The 16857-nt window shown below is 35.2% G+C and overlaps 1 protein-coding gene across 2 annotated transcripts in view; it reads right to left on the bottom strand.

Annotated features, from left to right (window-relative positions):
- KIFAP3 (kinesin associated protein 3) overlaps positions 1–16857 on the bottom strand; it is a 167936-nt gene that overhangs the window by 21072 nt on the left and 130007 nt on the right. For both annotated transcript variants that reach the window (XM_004706740.3, XM_045298136.1), the window contains exon 19: positions 11396–11495. In XM_004706740.3, coding sequence (XP_004706797.1) covers positions 11396–11495 — 100 coding nt within the window. The remainder of the gene's footprint in view (positions 1–11395; positions 11496–16857) is intronic.

Consider the following 16857-nt stretch of genomic DNA (forward strand, 5'->3'; position numbering starts at 1 on the left):
CCCCGCCTGCCCCACCCCCCGGCAATAAAATGATTTAAAAAAAAAGAATTCACACAAGAGCAACAGCAACAACAATAATAAAAAAAGATTATGGATGACGACCTGGGAATCTATTTCTAAACTCGGCCAGGGAAGACGTCATGGATAGCAGAAGAATATTGCCTGCAAGAGCGCTGGAAAGTGAGTCCCTCGGGTTGGAAGGTGCTTAAAATCTGAGGGAAAGAAGCAGCCTCCAAAAAGTACAGTCAACCTAATGACGTGGATGGAGCAATACTCTTGGGCCTTCACATCCTGATGGGACATGATTCATAATGAGAAGTAGGTGCAAACATCCATTCATAATCAGAGTGTGAATGTATCAAGTATGAATTTAGAAAAATTGGAAATTGTTAAAAATAAGATGGAATGCATACAGATTGATATTCTAAGCATGAGTGAGTTGAAATTGGCTATCTTGAGTAAGACAATCATACAGTTTACTATGCTGGGGATTTATGCCGACAGATTGATGAGGAACAGCATCACATTCAATGTCAAAAAGAACATTTTAAGATATATCCTGAAGTAAAACCCTGTTAGTGATAGGAAAATATCTATACACACACGTAAAACAAGACCAGTTAATAGGACCATTATTAAAGTTTATACATCAACCACTAATGCCAAAAATGAATAAATTGAAGATATTTTCCAACTATGGCAAACTGAAATTGGTAAAGAATGTAATTAAGATGTATTGATAATTACTGGTGATTGAAATGCCAAAGTCAGAACCAAGAAGGGGCAATAGTTGGAAAATAAGGCCTTGATGATAGAAAAGACATCAGAGATTACATGATAGAATTCTGTGACACCAATTACTTATTCACTGTGATACCCTTTTCCAAAAACATGAACAAACTATACATGTACAGTCTCATTAGGTGGAATGCCCAAGAATCAAACAAACTACATCTGTAGAAAGAGATGATTGAGAAGTTCAACACTGTAAGTCATAATAAGGCCACGGCCAACTACTGAACATAACACCAACTACTCATATGTAGGTTCATAATGAAACTGAAGAAAATGAAAATACATTCAAGGGAGAAAAGCACTCCCTTGATATCAGAAATAGATTTGATCCACTGAATACTAATGACAGAAAGAGTGGATGGGCTGTGGGATGACATTAAGGACATCATGCATGCAGAAAGCAAAAGGTCATTGAAAAGGGAGGAAAAAAAGAAAAGACCAAAATGGATGTAAGACGAGACTGAAACTTGCTCTTGAACATAGAGAAGCTAAAGTGAAAGGTAGAAACGATGACTAGAATTGCTGAGCAGATGATTTCAAAGGGCAACTTGAGAAGTCAAAGTATTACAATGGCATGTGCAAAGACCCGGAATAGAAAACCGAAACAACACACACTCAGAAAGAATTGAAGAAAAACATGAAGTCTTGAGTTGAAATACTGAAGGATTCAAAGGGCAAATACTGAATGATATAGGAAGCATCAAAAGAAGATGGAAGAGAAAGTCATTGTTCCAATTTAATTGGTTGATGTTCAATCATTTCAGAGATAGCATTTGATAAAAAATGATGGTATTCAAGAAAATCCAAGCTATAGTGATGGCATTGGTGAAAATAAGGCTCCAGGAATGGATGGAATATCAATTGAGACTTTTCAACAAATGAATGCAATATTGCAAGTACTTACTCATCGTGAAGAAATTTAGAAGATAACTACCTGGCCAACAACTAACTGGGAGAGATCCATATTTGTGCTCATTCCAGAGGAAGGGGATCCAAAAATGTGGAAATTATTGAGTGATGTTAGTAACACATATGAATAAAATTTTGCTAAAGATAATTAAGAAACTTTTGCACCACTACATAGACAGAGAACTGCCAGAAACACAAGCTAATTCCGAAGAGGATGTGGAATGAAGAATATACTCATAATTGCTGATGGCAGATGGATCTTGGCAGAAAGCTGAGGCTATCAGAAAGATATTTACCTGTGTTTTGTTGATTATGCAAAAGCATAGTTTATGGATCATGATGAAATATTAATAACAGTAAAAAGAATGGAAATCCAAAACACTTAATTGTAGTTATGTGGAACTTGTATATAGATGAAGAGGTAATTGTTCAAACAGGAGGGAAAAAGGGGGGGGATATTACATGATTCAAAAACAGAAAAGGGTTGAATCTTTTCACTATAATTATTTAATAGATATTCTGAGCAAATTATCTGAGAAGTGAAGAGAATTTGAAACACTTACTAATGAAGAACAAAGAGAACAGATTTTAGTATAGATGAATTATACCTCAACATAAAGAAAACATAAAATTTCATAATTTGAACAATAAGCAACAACATAATAAGCAGAAAAGATTTAAGTTGTTAAAGATTGCATTATGCTTGGATCTACAATAAATACCTAAGAAAGTAGCAGTCAAAAATCAAACAATGTATTGCAAAGGACAAATCTGCTGCAAAATGAAAGGAAACAAAATGACCCCTCAAACAAAAACAAACCCTTGAAGTGCTAATAAGCAAAGATGTCTTGTTGAGGGCGATGGTGGATCTCACTCAAGCCCTGCTATTTTCAGCCACCTCATATACATGTGAAAGCTAGAGAATGAATCCTGGAAGCCAGTGAATATATGCCTTTGGGCAATGTGAAAAATACGGAACTAGCCATGCATTAGAAGAATGAACAAATCTGTCTTGGAAGAAGTACAGCCAGAATGCTCCTTAGAAACAAGAATGGCTGGTTTGTTGACCTTCAGGAGTATTTTCCAGTCAAGTCTGATGGGGTACCATGCCCTGGCCCCAAAGTCAATTTTGAGAGTAGCAATACCAGGAGGCTAAGGAGAAGATGGGGGAGAAAGGGGAAACCGATCACATAATCTACATATAACCCGCTCCCAGGGGGACAGACAACAGAAAAATGGGTGAAGGGAGACAACAGTTGGTGTGAGACATGAAAAAAAAAATTTATAAATTAGCAAGGATTCACAAGGGAGGGGAAAATGAGCTGATATAAGGGCTCAAGTAGAAAGAAAATGTTTTGAAAATGATGATAGCAACAGATGTACAAATGTGCTTGACACATGGATGTATGTATGGATTGTGTGTGGTTAAAGCTACATGAGACCCCAATAAAATGATTGAAAAAAAGAAAAGAAAGAAAGAAGAAGGGTGAGACTCCACTCATTTACATGTCACCACGAGGGAGTAGTAGTCCTTAGAGAAGGACATCAGGCTGAGTAGAGTTGCTTTTGTTAGGTGCCATCAAGGTAGTTGAGACTTACAGCGACCACGTGTACAACAGAATGGAACGCTGCTTAGTCCTGTACCACCCCCATTGTTGTTGTTTGCACCCATCCGGGCAATCTAGTTTGTTGAGGGTCTTCTATTTCAATAGCCCTCTATTTTACCAAGCATAATGTAATTTTCCAGTTAGCTTGGTAGAGAGTTAACAAGAGAGAGAAAGACCCTTTTGAGACCCTGGTATTGCTACTCTCAAAAGAGATGGATCCATACAGTGGCTGTAACAATGGCTCAAACAGCACCAGTTGTGAGGATGGAGCAGCATCAGGGAGTGCTGATTTCAGATTCAATGATATTTTCTTTTTAAGATTGTTATGTGTTGTCAAGTTCATTTCAACTCATAGCCACTCTCTATTCAACTGCATAATTGGACTTAATAGCCCTAAGCTTGGGGTGAGTTTGATTGATGCCATAAACATAAAAATGAACATAAATGGAATGGCCAAATATTCATGACATACTGTCTACTTTCAATGATTATAAATATAGATATAGTAGTTACCAATTTTATGCTATCAAGATAGTTTAGGTGAATATATATATATATATATATATATATATATAGTAATGGTTGAAAAAAGAAATTATCTCTAATGAAGCAAGTTGAGTTCTCTATGGTCAATTTTTTGAAAAATGAATTTTATGTAAGGTGAATTATACTAAATGTATACATTTTTAGCTATTTTGGCCTTGACTTAGAGGGCATATTTTAAAGAACACCTGTAAACTATAACTTAAAATGTGGACAAATATTGTGCCACAAAATAAGTGACTAAAAAGAACCCAGTCCACAATTACACAAACGTACTTCTGTACTCATACGTTCGGTGTACCGATTTCCTTTCACATACATAACCAACCACACTTTGTCTCTGATTATAAGAATACATTCTGGGAAGTGAAGTAATTGAGTTAAAGGGCCTGAAGTGAACAATATAAGACTCTTGTTTTAAATTACCAAATACCTTCCACAGACTTTTCATCAATTTAAATTCCCATCAGAGGTTATTAAAGTAATTCTTTGTTTCTATGTTTGGGTATTAACATTAAAAAGAAATATTGGAAATTGAAAGGTGAAACATGTTATCTGGCTATTTTACTACTATGTGCGGAAAAATTACTAAAGTCTTGGATTTTTAAGAGTGTTAATCATGTTCTCCCTGAGGAAAAAAATCAGATAATTAAAAAATAACAAACAGGGTCTCACTGGTGTTGATAAAATTTTATAACATTCTAAATAAAGCAATATTTTCATTAATGATTATCTTTAATAGATTTTATAAGCACCAATTACAATGTAGTTCTTACAATGTAGTGAATAAATGGGCAATTTGTCTCAATAGTTTTCAGAGGAAATGACTCTAGAATGTTCTTGTCATTTTCTTTTGATTCTTCCATATACTTTTTATACTACTGCAATAGTAAGGAAGGCCATTAAACTTTAATTATCTTCAGTTATCAGTTAAAATTCAACAAAGGACATTGTAGGTATAGTTACTATCCTCTCAATATAAAATAATTTCTTGCTTGGACAAATTTTAAGGTTGTTTTCATGGAGAATAATATAATTTCTCCTTTGAATCCCAGCTGTAAAACAAATTCACAGTATTCAGGTGTAGTAGTAATACGCAGTTCCAAACACACTACACAGTTAATGCCTGTTAGGCGCGGAATATGTAATTCTGAGGTTATTCCTCTCAAGTGAAAAAACTGAGTAAACTAAGTAGCTGAGTATAATTAAGGCGGCCTTCTACAGAAATAAGTCTAATTCTTCCATGTAGAGTCCCAGCCTTAGGAAAAATGACACAATCAAGTATTTGCAATTAAAGTATTTCTTATATTTTAAGGAAATAGTTTGTGAGTTACATTCTGCATTATTTCTAACTGTGAATGAGGAACTAAAATTTCAAGTGTGTATTAAAAAAGTAGTAGAGAGACTGTATATATGTGTAATACATGAAATATATAAGGCACAAAAATGCTAAAACTAAGGTATTTTAAGAAAAAAAATTTAAAAGCCAGGCTCGCGCGCGCGCGCGCGCACACACACACACACACACACACACACACACACACACAGAAAATGAAAGCATCAGAATCAGATGGCTCCAAAAATGCACAATGCCGTTCATCTTTCACCCCAGTGCAATAGTCGGCAAATGACATCCCGGAGCCAAGCACGAAGAACTGCAGGCCCTCTGAAAACATTTTTCAAAGACCGAAGGAAACCTAAGCAGTCTCTGCATTTTTTCCCTACTTTATGAAAATTGGATTCCTATAAAAGAAAACGGTCCATTTTTACTGCAACAAAAATTGATTTGTAGAAGCTGGAAGCAGTTTAAAAATACTCATAACATGAGGTTCTTGTTAGTCTTGAAAAGTAAGAGTTATAATAAAAAAAAGGTCCAAAAATATGGTGTGGATATATGGTATACGGAGGCGGGGGGTGGGAGGGGGCACCCAGTCTTGCTCCTATTATTTTAAATTAGCTTCAATAGTAAGTTCCACTCTACTTCTAACACCAGTTCAGATTTGGGGAGGGCAAGTCCACATCTGACGCCCTGGGACTGGCAGCTCCACAGCGAGTGCCTCGAGCTCTGATGCATTTTGCATTAGCTCTAAATGTCGGGAAATCCTGGCGCCAAGAAGTTCCAAACGATAGTGACACATGTCTAAAGCCCAGGATTCGCTGTCCAACTGCCAGCAACTATTTTATCGAACATCCAGTCTCACTGGTAGAATGGGATTGATGAATTTAACAGTTTTCACTGTTTCCAATTAACCCGCCTTGCTACATTACACAAACACAGGCATTCAGATTAAGAAGGACCCCTGACTAGGATTTTAAGGAAAGACAATAGAAAAATAGAACCCTGAAACAGAATCAAATTGAATTGTTTAAGCAGGTTTTGGTTTGGTATCCTTATTTTAAGATTTGTCTTATAATTGAACTTTGCCATTTTAGACAGAAAGTGAGGAATTTCTTTTCCCATGGACAATTAAACCTAGAAACTCAGTCATACAAATGAGCAATTTATTCTCTACTTTGCAGGGACTCGGGGCCATCTACTTCACATGAACCCACGTGCACTAAAATGTCAAGTGCAGTAAGGACTGAGAAGTGTTGTGCAGTGGGCTGCGAAGTGTGTCCTGGGCACTGACACGTGCTTCATGTTTCATCTCCTACAGGAAGGAGTACTGCTGGCACTAAAATCGTGCAAAGCAATAGTAGTGATAAAAATCCCCATTTTACACATTAATCTTCCGTCCTTCTTCGTCTCAAGATAACTTGAGTGGACTTAGCAAAGACACAAGGACAAAAACTGGGAGAAGAATCTCTAAGTCATCTCGACAACTTCTCTGATTTTGAGAGAGAAAAGCAAAACAAAATAGACACATTCAATCTCTGAAAGGGAGGACAGATCCCGAAGAGGGAGATGAGAAACCAGGGGGAGGGGTATGTGATAAAATGGGGAGGTGGGCGAGGGCAGGAAGAGATTGATGAGTAGTCTGAATTGTTGAATACAGTTGATGGTCTGAAACAATACAGTCCCATCTAATTCACAATAAAAAAATCATTTACTAAGAATTAAAAGGCATACCCTATAACTATATATTTACTTTTAAAAAAAGGATCTAGGGAATATTCTATCAGGTGTTTTTTTTTTTATTTAAGTCAATCGAGATGCTATTTCTTGAAATTCTTCATTTTGTCTGGCAAATCTGTTCATTCTCATCTTTGATATTGAAGAAGATGAATAGAAGTTCAACTTTTTGTTCGGTGCACTTGTACTCCTTGAAAAATGTTCTTGTTTTATTTAAAGTCAGTCAAAATTTTAAAAAATAAAAGTGTTTTGAGTCAGTGTTATTTGATTAAATAACTTTAAATTTACCTATTGCAAACCAGAAGTTGAAAGTTTACTATGAATTTAGACTTCTACATCTGGGACATTATACAGCACACTATCATATAAAATATGTGAATAATGATATAGCAATTTAAAATACTTAAATCTTTTCAGAATTAAAAAATGTCAGAATTAATATCTATGGTTTGTATGAAATAGCATAAAAATCCTATTAAAAAGAAAATCCTCACAAACCAAAATGATTCAACAGAAAAAAATAAATTTCATAGTTGATTAATTAAAATTAACATGGAAAAGAACAAGTATAAATTTTGAGTATACTGTACACTCTGTTTATGTCTCTACTGGTACAATTTAGAGCTCCTTTCCATTTGATCTATCACCTACAAGAAAATTGAAGAAATTCATTATAAATTATTTCTTCTGGAAACACAAAAGAGAAAAGGATATGGTTATGTGATTTAAGGCCTGAACAATTACAAAAGACAAGAGATGAAAGATTTAACTTTCTCCAGAGAAGTTTCCTTTAAAGGGCAAACAGTTCTCAAATTAAAATGATTATAATAAATAAGTATACTGCTCTTTTGATTTGAAAAACACTCTATGGTAGCTTTTATTAACTAATCCTTTAAACCATTATGGCTGTGACATGTCTTTTAGGAAGTAAAATAAGTTACTTAAATATTTTTACTCCTGAAACAAAACTTATCATACAGATGTAGAATGATTTTCCAGTCCTTAAAAAAGTTTAATAGCAGAACTGCAGAATAAAATCCTAAAATCTGTGGATCTATCCAGTACAAAATTTATCCACTGAATGTAGCTCTCTCTCAAAACATTTTTATTGTTTAATAAAATCATTTTGAAAAATAGAAACGACAGATTTTGGTGAACTGAGCAACTCAAAAGATCAGTAATTTGTATATTCAATTTTAGTGAAAAGTTTAAAAATTTAAAAAAAATTACATAACTCCAAGGGTTCAAGTAGAAAGAAAATGTTGATGGCAACATATGCACAAGTGTGCTTAATACAGTTGAATGATGGATTGTCATAAGATTTGTAAGAGCCCCCCAATAAAATGATTAATAAAAATCACATAACTATATAAAAAAAATCAAAGGAATTTTTTCCCAAGAAAATAATGAAAGTAGTAGTAGTCTGCTTTCTTCATAGTGACAGTATCTGCAGAAGATACATTTACTTAAGGAAAAATATGGCAGAGTAATTAAACTTAATATCAGAAAAATTGAGGCTCAGATATCCAATTATTTCTCCATTTTGAAATCATGTTTTAGAAAATACTTGTACAGTAAATCGTCGTATGATGGAGTATTGTCATCAAAATTTAAACAGAGGATCTAGTTAAATAATTAAAGCCAATAATTAAAGCACTGAAGTGGTCAAAAGCTATATGTTTTCTAGCGCTATGTTTAGTTTTTCTTTCCAAAAGCACAGAGTTTGCTATTAGGACAATTCAGTATACCAATAAAATTTTATTTTGAAAGTACAGTACTATTATTTATTTAAGGATCCATGGTGGTGCAGTGGTTAAAGTGCTTGGCGGCCAACTTTAAGTTGGGTAGTTCCAGCCCACTAGCCACTCCATGAGAGAAATATGTGGCAGTCTCTTTATATAAAGAGTTACAGCATTGGAAACCCTACAAGCTACTAGTTCTAACTCTCTCCTATAGGATTTAGAATCGACTCAGTGGCAATGGGTACAGGAAACTCCCTACCTGTTTGTCAGTTTGTTGTACTGTGGCAGCTTGTGTGTTGCTATGATGCTGTAAAACTATGCCATTGATATTTAAAATTCCACTATAGTCACCCCTGGTGGACAGGTTTCAGAGAACCTTCCAAATTAAGACAGAATAGGAAGACAGGCTTGGTGATCTATTTTAGAAAATAAGCTAATGGGAATCTTATTGATGACAACAGCATGTTATCCTATAGAGGGCTGGAAGATGAGCCCCTTTAGGCTGTAAGGCATTATAAAATAGCCATAGCATTTCCAACAAAGATGAAAAATATACCAATGATTATGGTATAGGACCAGGCAACAGTTTGCTATGTTATACATAAAGTAACCATGAGTCAGAGCTGACTTGATGGTAATTAACAACAATAACACAAAATACTATATAACATATAAGGTGCATATATTATCTACTTTCATATATTTTCATGTTTTTCTGCCATGTTTTTAGACTGTCAGCTACAACCATGAGTAAATTTTTAAATTACTTGGTGGACTGAAATCTGCATTAAAAAATGAAATCAGATTAAAGAGACTCTATTAGAGGGCATTTCAGGTAATAAGAGTTCATACAAGGGCCAGTACCCCCTCGTATTGTTTTGAGACATGTTTGTTTTACATATATACATATGTATAAAACATGCTTGCTTACAGTGTGTCATAATATTAAAGGTATGTCTTAATGTGGGCTTCAGTCAAGAGAGTTAAAAGTCTATATGCTAGATTTCCTTCCAAAAGGCAGCATGTTGTTCCAGAAAGAAAAGATGTTTGGGGGACATATAAACCTCAGGTCATATTCTTGCTTTACCAGCCTACCGATGTGAGTTGGCTACTTAATTTTTATGAGGCTTGATTTCCTCATATGTAAAATAAGTGAGATCAATACTTACACATATATTCTATAAATATATAACTAATAATACCATGAATTATAATTAGTATTGAATTAAAGTAGCTTATTGTAAGAGATCAAGTTTAATAACATATTGGTCACAATTATATTCTTTCATCTAAAACAGTGGTTCTCAACTGTGGGTCACAACCCCTTTGGGGTCAAACGACCCTTTCACAGGGGTCGCCCAATTCATAACAGTAGCAAAATTACAGTTATGAAGTAGCAATGAAAATAATTTTATGGTTGGGGGGGTCACCACAACATGAGGAACTGTATTAAAGGGTCGCAGCATTAGGAAGGTTGAGAACCACTGTAATACATGAGTATTAAAGAGTAATAATACATTGTAATAAAGAGTAATACATGAACACATCACCCAATCTTAAAATACCAAAGTTACAACAACAAAAAAATCAAGTCCATTCCCCTCAAGTCAATTCTGCCTCATAATAACCTCACAGAGTAGAACTGCCCCATAGGGTTTCCAAGGCTGTCTCCCCCACCACCCCCCCCCATCCCCAAAGACTGTTATCTGCACGCAAGCAGTCTGCCTCACTTTTCTCCTACCGTGTGGGCCAGTGGATTCAAACCACTAATCTTTTTGCTGCAGCCAAGTGCCTGACCATTGTGCCACCACCAGGGCTCTTAGATCTGAAAATAGCTTATCTTAATGAAAAAACTTTGGAATAATTAAATCAATAATTTAAAGGAAAAGAATCAAGTGTCTTAAAGGCAATTATGACTACATCTATTCACTGAACTAGCTTAATGGAAGATTTCAATGATCAGGCTAAATGAAAACAGTATACCTCTATGAATAATATGAAGGGAAAAATACTTTTTATACCTTCTGGCAGGCTTTAAAAATCTCTCACCAATAATAATGTTAAATATCTGCAGTAAGAATGTTCCTATAATTATAAATAATTTGCTTCAATGCCATGCAGGGAGGAAAAGCCTTTAATCAAAACACCAAGACTTTTAGAAAAATATATTTTCTAGGTACTAATGAGTTGATTTGGACTCATGATGAATGCACACCTTGCAGACTAGAACTGGCCCGGGAGACTTCCTAGGCTCTACTCTTCACGGCAGATCGCCAGGCCCTTCTCCTGTGGAGCTGTGGAAGTGAGCTGGCATTAATGACCTAGTCCTGATCAGTCACACCAACAGTGCTTCTTTTGAAGATATAATATCGGAATGAATGTTAAATGTTTTGTGTTCTAATTTTGTCTTGTATTTTATTGATGTTGGAAAGCACTCAGAGAACTGTTTTCATTAATTTGACAAAAAAGTATTTCTGTTTCAGTAGACAGCCTTTGTTTTCTAAATGGGGAAGCTTATTTTTTCAGATTTGTGATCCTATTTAATTTTATATAGAAAATGTGATTTCATAATTTAAAATAAACACACTTGTCCTTGAAAAGATTGGAGATTTTTTCCTCCTTAATGAGAGAGAGAGAGGCACCAGGAATAAAGGGAATTTAGCTCTTCACAAACAAGGAAAATTATAAAACACTGTACATTAGATTTTCCTTGGAAAATTGTTTACCTTCCAGGGAACGAATGCTGTCCTACTACATCTCCATTTTGAAGGTGAAAATCATTGAAGAAATCTGGACTTATGGCTCCTTCAGAGGCAATTAACCCATCTAGTAAAAAGGAAAATATTAAACAATGAAACCACTTTGTAGAAAACAGTCAAGAACCATCCTAACAAGTAATACAATAGAAAGTAACATGGATATGTCATTGGGAAAGAAAAATGTCAGCACAACATGATATTCTCTCTGGCAGGGTAGAAGACCATATGCACTTAAGTGTTTTGTGGCACATCAATTCAGAACAATTCAACAAACATTTATTGACTATTGTGCCAGTTACAGTACTAGCTATAGAGATAAGGAAGACAACTTCTGTTTTCCAGGAGAAGCGAGTCTGTCAGAGAAAAAAAGACATCGAAAAAGATAAGAGGGTGAAGTGAGGTTGGGAGTGACAGGAAGAATGGTCCAGGCAAAGGAACCAGCAAAGCTAAAGACAAAGAAGCATTAAACGGCACACTGCTGGTAAAGAATTGAACTTAAGAGTACAACTAAGGAATTAGATATTTCAAATAATAAATTTCTAAATAAGCAATGCTAAACCTTTCAAGTGCTCAACCTTAAAACATACACACACAAACTTAAGTTAGAAATCTTTGTAAAACATATTTTATATTCTCTTGAAGCTCTGGTATCATAATATTGACACATTCATCTGCTAACTAAGAAGCTGGAGATTGAAAAGTATCAAGTAGCTTTGTTGGAAAAAAGACATGGAGATCTGCTACTGTAAAAGATTACATATAGCCTAGTCATAGAAATGGAAGAAAAAATAAAAGAAAAAAAGATTTCAGCCTAGGACAGATAAACCATTCAGGACCAATAATGAAAGTAACATACCATAAAGGTAGGGGGAATTGCCGGGGAGAAGGAGGATCCAATCACAATGATCGACATACAACACCCCCTCCCCAGGGCGACGAACAACAGAAATGTGGGTGAAGGGAGACAGCAGGCGGTGTAACATATGAAAATAAAAATAATTTATAAATTATCAAGGGTTCATGGAGGTGGGAGGGAGGGAGAGGGAGGGGAAAAAGAGGAGCCGATACCAAGGGCTCAAATAGAAAGTTAATGTTTAGAAAATGATGATGGCAACATGTGTACAAATATGCTTGATACAGCCCCCGATAAAATGATTTATATTAAAATAAAAATGAATAAAAAATTGAAATAAAAAAACTAAAAATAAGTAAATAAATATTTCAGTCTGGAGGAAAAAAGAAAGGACTGCAGCCTAGGAAACCCTATGGGCAGTTCTACTCTGTCTTGTAGGATCGTTCTGAGTCAGAAGCTATTCAGTTGAGTGAGTGGCATAAAATAGTACCTGAAGTTTATTAAGACTATTAGATATATAAGTCATTACTACAGTTTCAGCCCTTTTTCTTGGCTTGTAAAATTTCTTATTCTGAATCTAAATATTTGTTTCTCATATTGTTGACTTTAGAGTGTGTGATACAATAAATTTAATTTGACTTTCTTTAGTTCTTCAAAAACAGCTTTTGGTATTCCTTGATAATGGAGGTGTCTTTTTCATCTAAAACAACCCAAACTAACCCAAACACACTGCCATCAAATAGATTTTGATGCAGAGTGACCCTATAAGACAGAGTAGAATTGCCGTAATGGATTTCTAAAACTGTAATTTCTTTACCACATGGAGATCTGCTACTTATTATGTGTTGAGCAGATTAATGCATAACCCACCATGCCCCAGGGCCCCTTTCTAAAACAGTCAAGCAATACTTAAATGCATGTGAATGAGTGGAGCCCACGAAGACCATACCTGGTCAGCTAATCTCTGGAAGGGAAGGCAGCATGCCATTTGCGCATATCCAATGATTCAATCAATTTTGCAATGCAGTCTTAACTATGACTATGCAATAGTAAAATGAATGAGGTCCTGAACAAGGAAGCTCTTGGGGATTCCTGGATTGGAAGGGTGGCACATATCTGGGGACATTAGAGACCTAACATGGGGACTCCTCTCAAACTCTTCACAGTGAATCTCTTCATTTGTACCTTTTCTGATTATATCAAATAAATATTTTTAAGTATTTGTAAATATAAATATTACAGATTTTCTATAAATTCTGTGAGTTGTTCCATAGAATTATAGAACCCATCGGGGCAGGGGAGCCAGCATGTCAGAAGTTAGGGGTGGGCTTTCCTTCAAACTTATGGCTGCTACCTGGAAGGGGTTCAAGGAAACTCTCGGTGTGGGGTGGACAGGAACTACTGCAGACACCTATACTTGTGGCTGGCACCCATTGGCCCAGGATCTGGTGGTGGGGGATAGCAGAGAGGCACCTGGATCTGCTGGAAACTAAAATAGAGAAGTAAGAAGGTGAGAACTGGATTACCTCCATATTCATGTAGGAACTAGATTCATGCTGATCCTCACTATGAAGTTAGCAATAAAAGTGGGATTTGCCCACTGTGTCCTTTGTTTAGAGCAAATTGCAATTAGTTTACCTTTTGATCAAACTTAAGCATCCAGACTGCTAATTTTGAATGGGCTTATATATACATTAAGATTAAAAGGGATCTGAAAAAAAATCTCTAAGTGATGATTTCATGGGGTCATCCTATGCATAAAGCACATACATTTAATATATGGCTTTTGTAATAACTAATTGCATGGCACTGAGACCTTTCGACATTTCCTTTTCTGAAAGTGTGCTGGATAGTTGAATGAAGAGAGATGTTGGCTAGCTGGGTGACACTCTCCACAATGTTTGTAAATTTGACACACAGTAGACCAATTGTTCAGACACCAAATGATCATTTTGTACCTAATAATATGCTAGGTCATGTATGAAATATGTTAGAAAATATGTACTTGGGGTAGGAGAAGGGTACGCCATAAGTGTAACCTGACTTGATTCTTCAAAGATAGGTAAGATTCAAATCATGAATCTGAGGAGTAAGGGTGTGAGTGAAAGATAAAACTAAGTAATAGAGTTGGCAGAAGAAGAAGTGAGATAATTTGCATTTTCATAGGACAGACTGCCTACACTACTCAGTTGTTACATCTATATTTATAATATCATGTTATGGCTTATATTAATTGTTGAATTTTAAAAAATCATTTTATTGGTGGCTTATACAACTCTTATCACAATCCATACATGCATCAATTGTGTAAAGCATTTGTACATTCGTTACCCTCATCATTGTCAAAACATTTGTTCTCCACTTAAGCCCTGGGCGTCGGCTCCTCATTTTTCCCCTCCCTCCCTGCTCCCCCCTCCCTAATTGTTGAATTGTTAATGAACATTGTAGGTAAGGTATTCATTATTTCTTCATTGAATTTAAAATACTTGAGAGTTCAAGCATCCATTAATAGTTTCATTATTATATAGTCCAGTTTTTATGTACTCTAAAAGTAAAGATTCTAAAATCAAAAGACCAGCCAAACACAAGACATTATAAAAAATGAAAACTGCCTAAACCCTATACACTGAGAATTAAGTAGTTTAAATTAAGAAAAATAAATTTAATGTGGATCTGAGATTTTGTAAACTTGTAACTAAAATTAACAAGGTTAAAATCACACAAATCAACACACTCTTCTGCTAAATGAAAACCAAATAACTGAGGATCAGGGATGAAGAAACCTGCCAATTTTAGAGGGAAAAAAAGCTAAGCAAAATTCCAAAATTAAATGTATTTTGGAAGTGAATGCAAAAGTAGTCAACATGCCAGTAGAATAGATGATTCTTATACCCAGAAATATTTGATAGAAATACAACAAAATAAAAAGATACATTTTTTGGGTTAATGCTATGTTTAAAAATGCATATTACAGGAAATGTGACTGACTGAAGTAAACCAGAGTAAGAAGAAATAAAATGAAAAGATGTGATCAAATTCTGAACATTGTTTCAATTTAGAGCGCCTGTTGTCTTCAAAGAGAACGATGAGTACCAAGAGGATATATGGTTTCCAGAGAGCTACACACACGGGGAGCTCATCAAATGAAAAAAATTTGAGTTTAAATATACTGTCAAAAATTTTATACACACAGAATATGACTAGTTTAATAATATGATGAATGTATGAATTATTTGTACTTTTGAAGTTCACTTCTAATCATCCCGAGGCACAGCAGTTCATTCAGTAAAATACATTTTCTAGAGTGCAGATCTACAGCACTTTGATGGCCTGGCAAAAGTCAGACAGCACTGATGTCAGGAGCAATTTTTCTCCACTAAAATGAGGTGTGAGAGTCTCATTAAAGTCTTGACTTCTTTGGATATATTAAGTTGTTTCTCAGGGCTCCACATCTAAAATCAAGTCTTTCGTAGTAGTAGTTAAAAAAATAATCACATATTCTTGATTACAGAGCCTAGATCAATCCAACAGTATCCTTCTCAAGCTCTTACTTTACAATGTTGTTTCAAAGATAGCAACCAGAAACCAAAAGATTTCATGCAACATTTATATGGCCAAAGAACAGAGAATGAAGATGGTATTACCAGAGCACTTTGTAGCACATTAAAACACATGTAGGATATTAAATTACAGGAAATATTTTAGACCAGAGCTATACAACTACCTTTCTGATGTTCTCCAAGTAACAGTAATAAAAATGTTTAGGAACAAAATGGGCTAATATCTTTCACTTGGAGGCCTGGTGGTGTCATGGTTGTGCATTGAGCTGTACAGTGATCCACAGGGTCAGCAGTTAGAAACCGCCAGCCGCTACACAGGAGAGATGGGCTTCCTGCTCCCTCAAGGAGTTATAGTCTCAGAAAGCCACGGCAGGTCTACTCTGTCCTACAGGTTGCTATTTGTTGGCAGCAACTCAATGGCAGTGAGAAAGTAAGTAATCTGAAACCCACCACCATTGAGTCAATTCTTACTTAGAATGGCTTGATAGGGTAGGGCAGAGCGGAGTGGCTGGTGGGTTTGAATCACCAAAGTTGCAGTTAGAAACCCAATGCTTAACCCAGTACCTCATCAGGACTCTGAAATCAAAGCAAATTTAGTTGTCATCACAGCAATTTATCAACGTTCTGGTATCTGAAAACCAGTCAAAAACTGGTTTATAAATACTGTTAATAAAAGTAAAAAAACCCCCACAAAAATTCATTATTTTCTTATATATTGCTATTGAAGTAAGCTTTATTTTTATGTCTTAATGTAAAAACAAAATATGTGTTTTGATGAACTCTGACAAACTACCTAAAAGAGAAATTCTGATTATGTGGGAGAAAATTTAAGGAGACCTTAAATAGTGGAAAAGTAGAATTAATGATTAAATCGAAAAAAGGTCCATTAAAGGTCAAAGCAGTTTTGTAAGTGATGATACCAATTATTTCATCCATCTCCAAAGAACTGAAGGTCCTGAGGACTTAACTGTATCAACGAATTTTTTTTAAACATTATTAACTGAAGAAAAATGGGT

Source organism: Echinops telfairi, unplaced genomic scaffold (assembly GCF_000313985.2).
Source record: "Echinops telfairi isolate 266 unplaced genomic scaffold, ASM31398v2 ScPeMD7_7424;HRSCAF=8462, whole genome shotgun sequence".
NCBI classification, from domain to species: domain Eukaryota; kingdom Metazoa; phylum Chordata; class Mammalia; order Afrosoricida; family Tenrecidae; genus Echinops; species Echinops telfairi.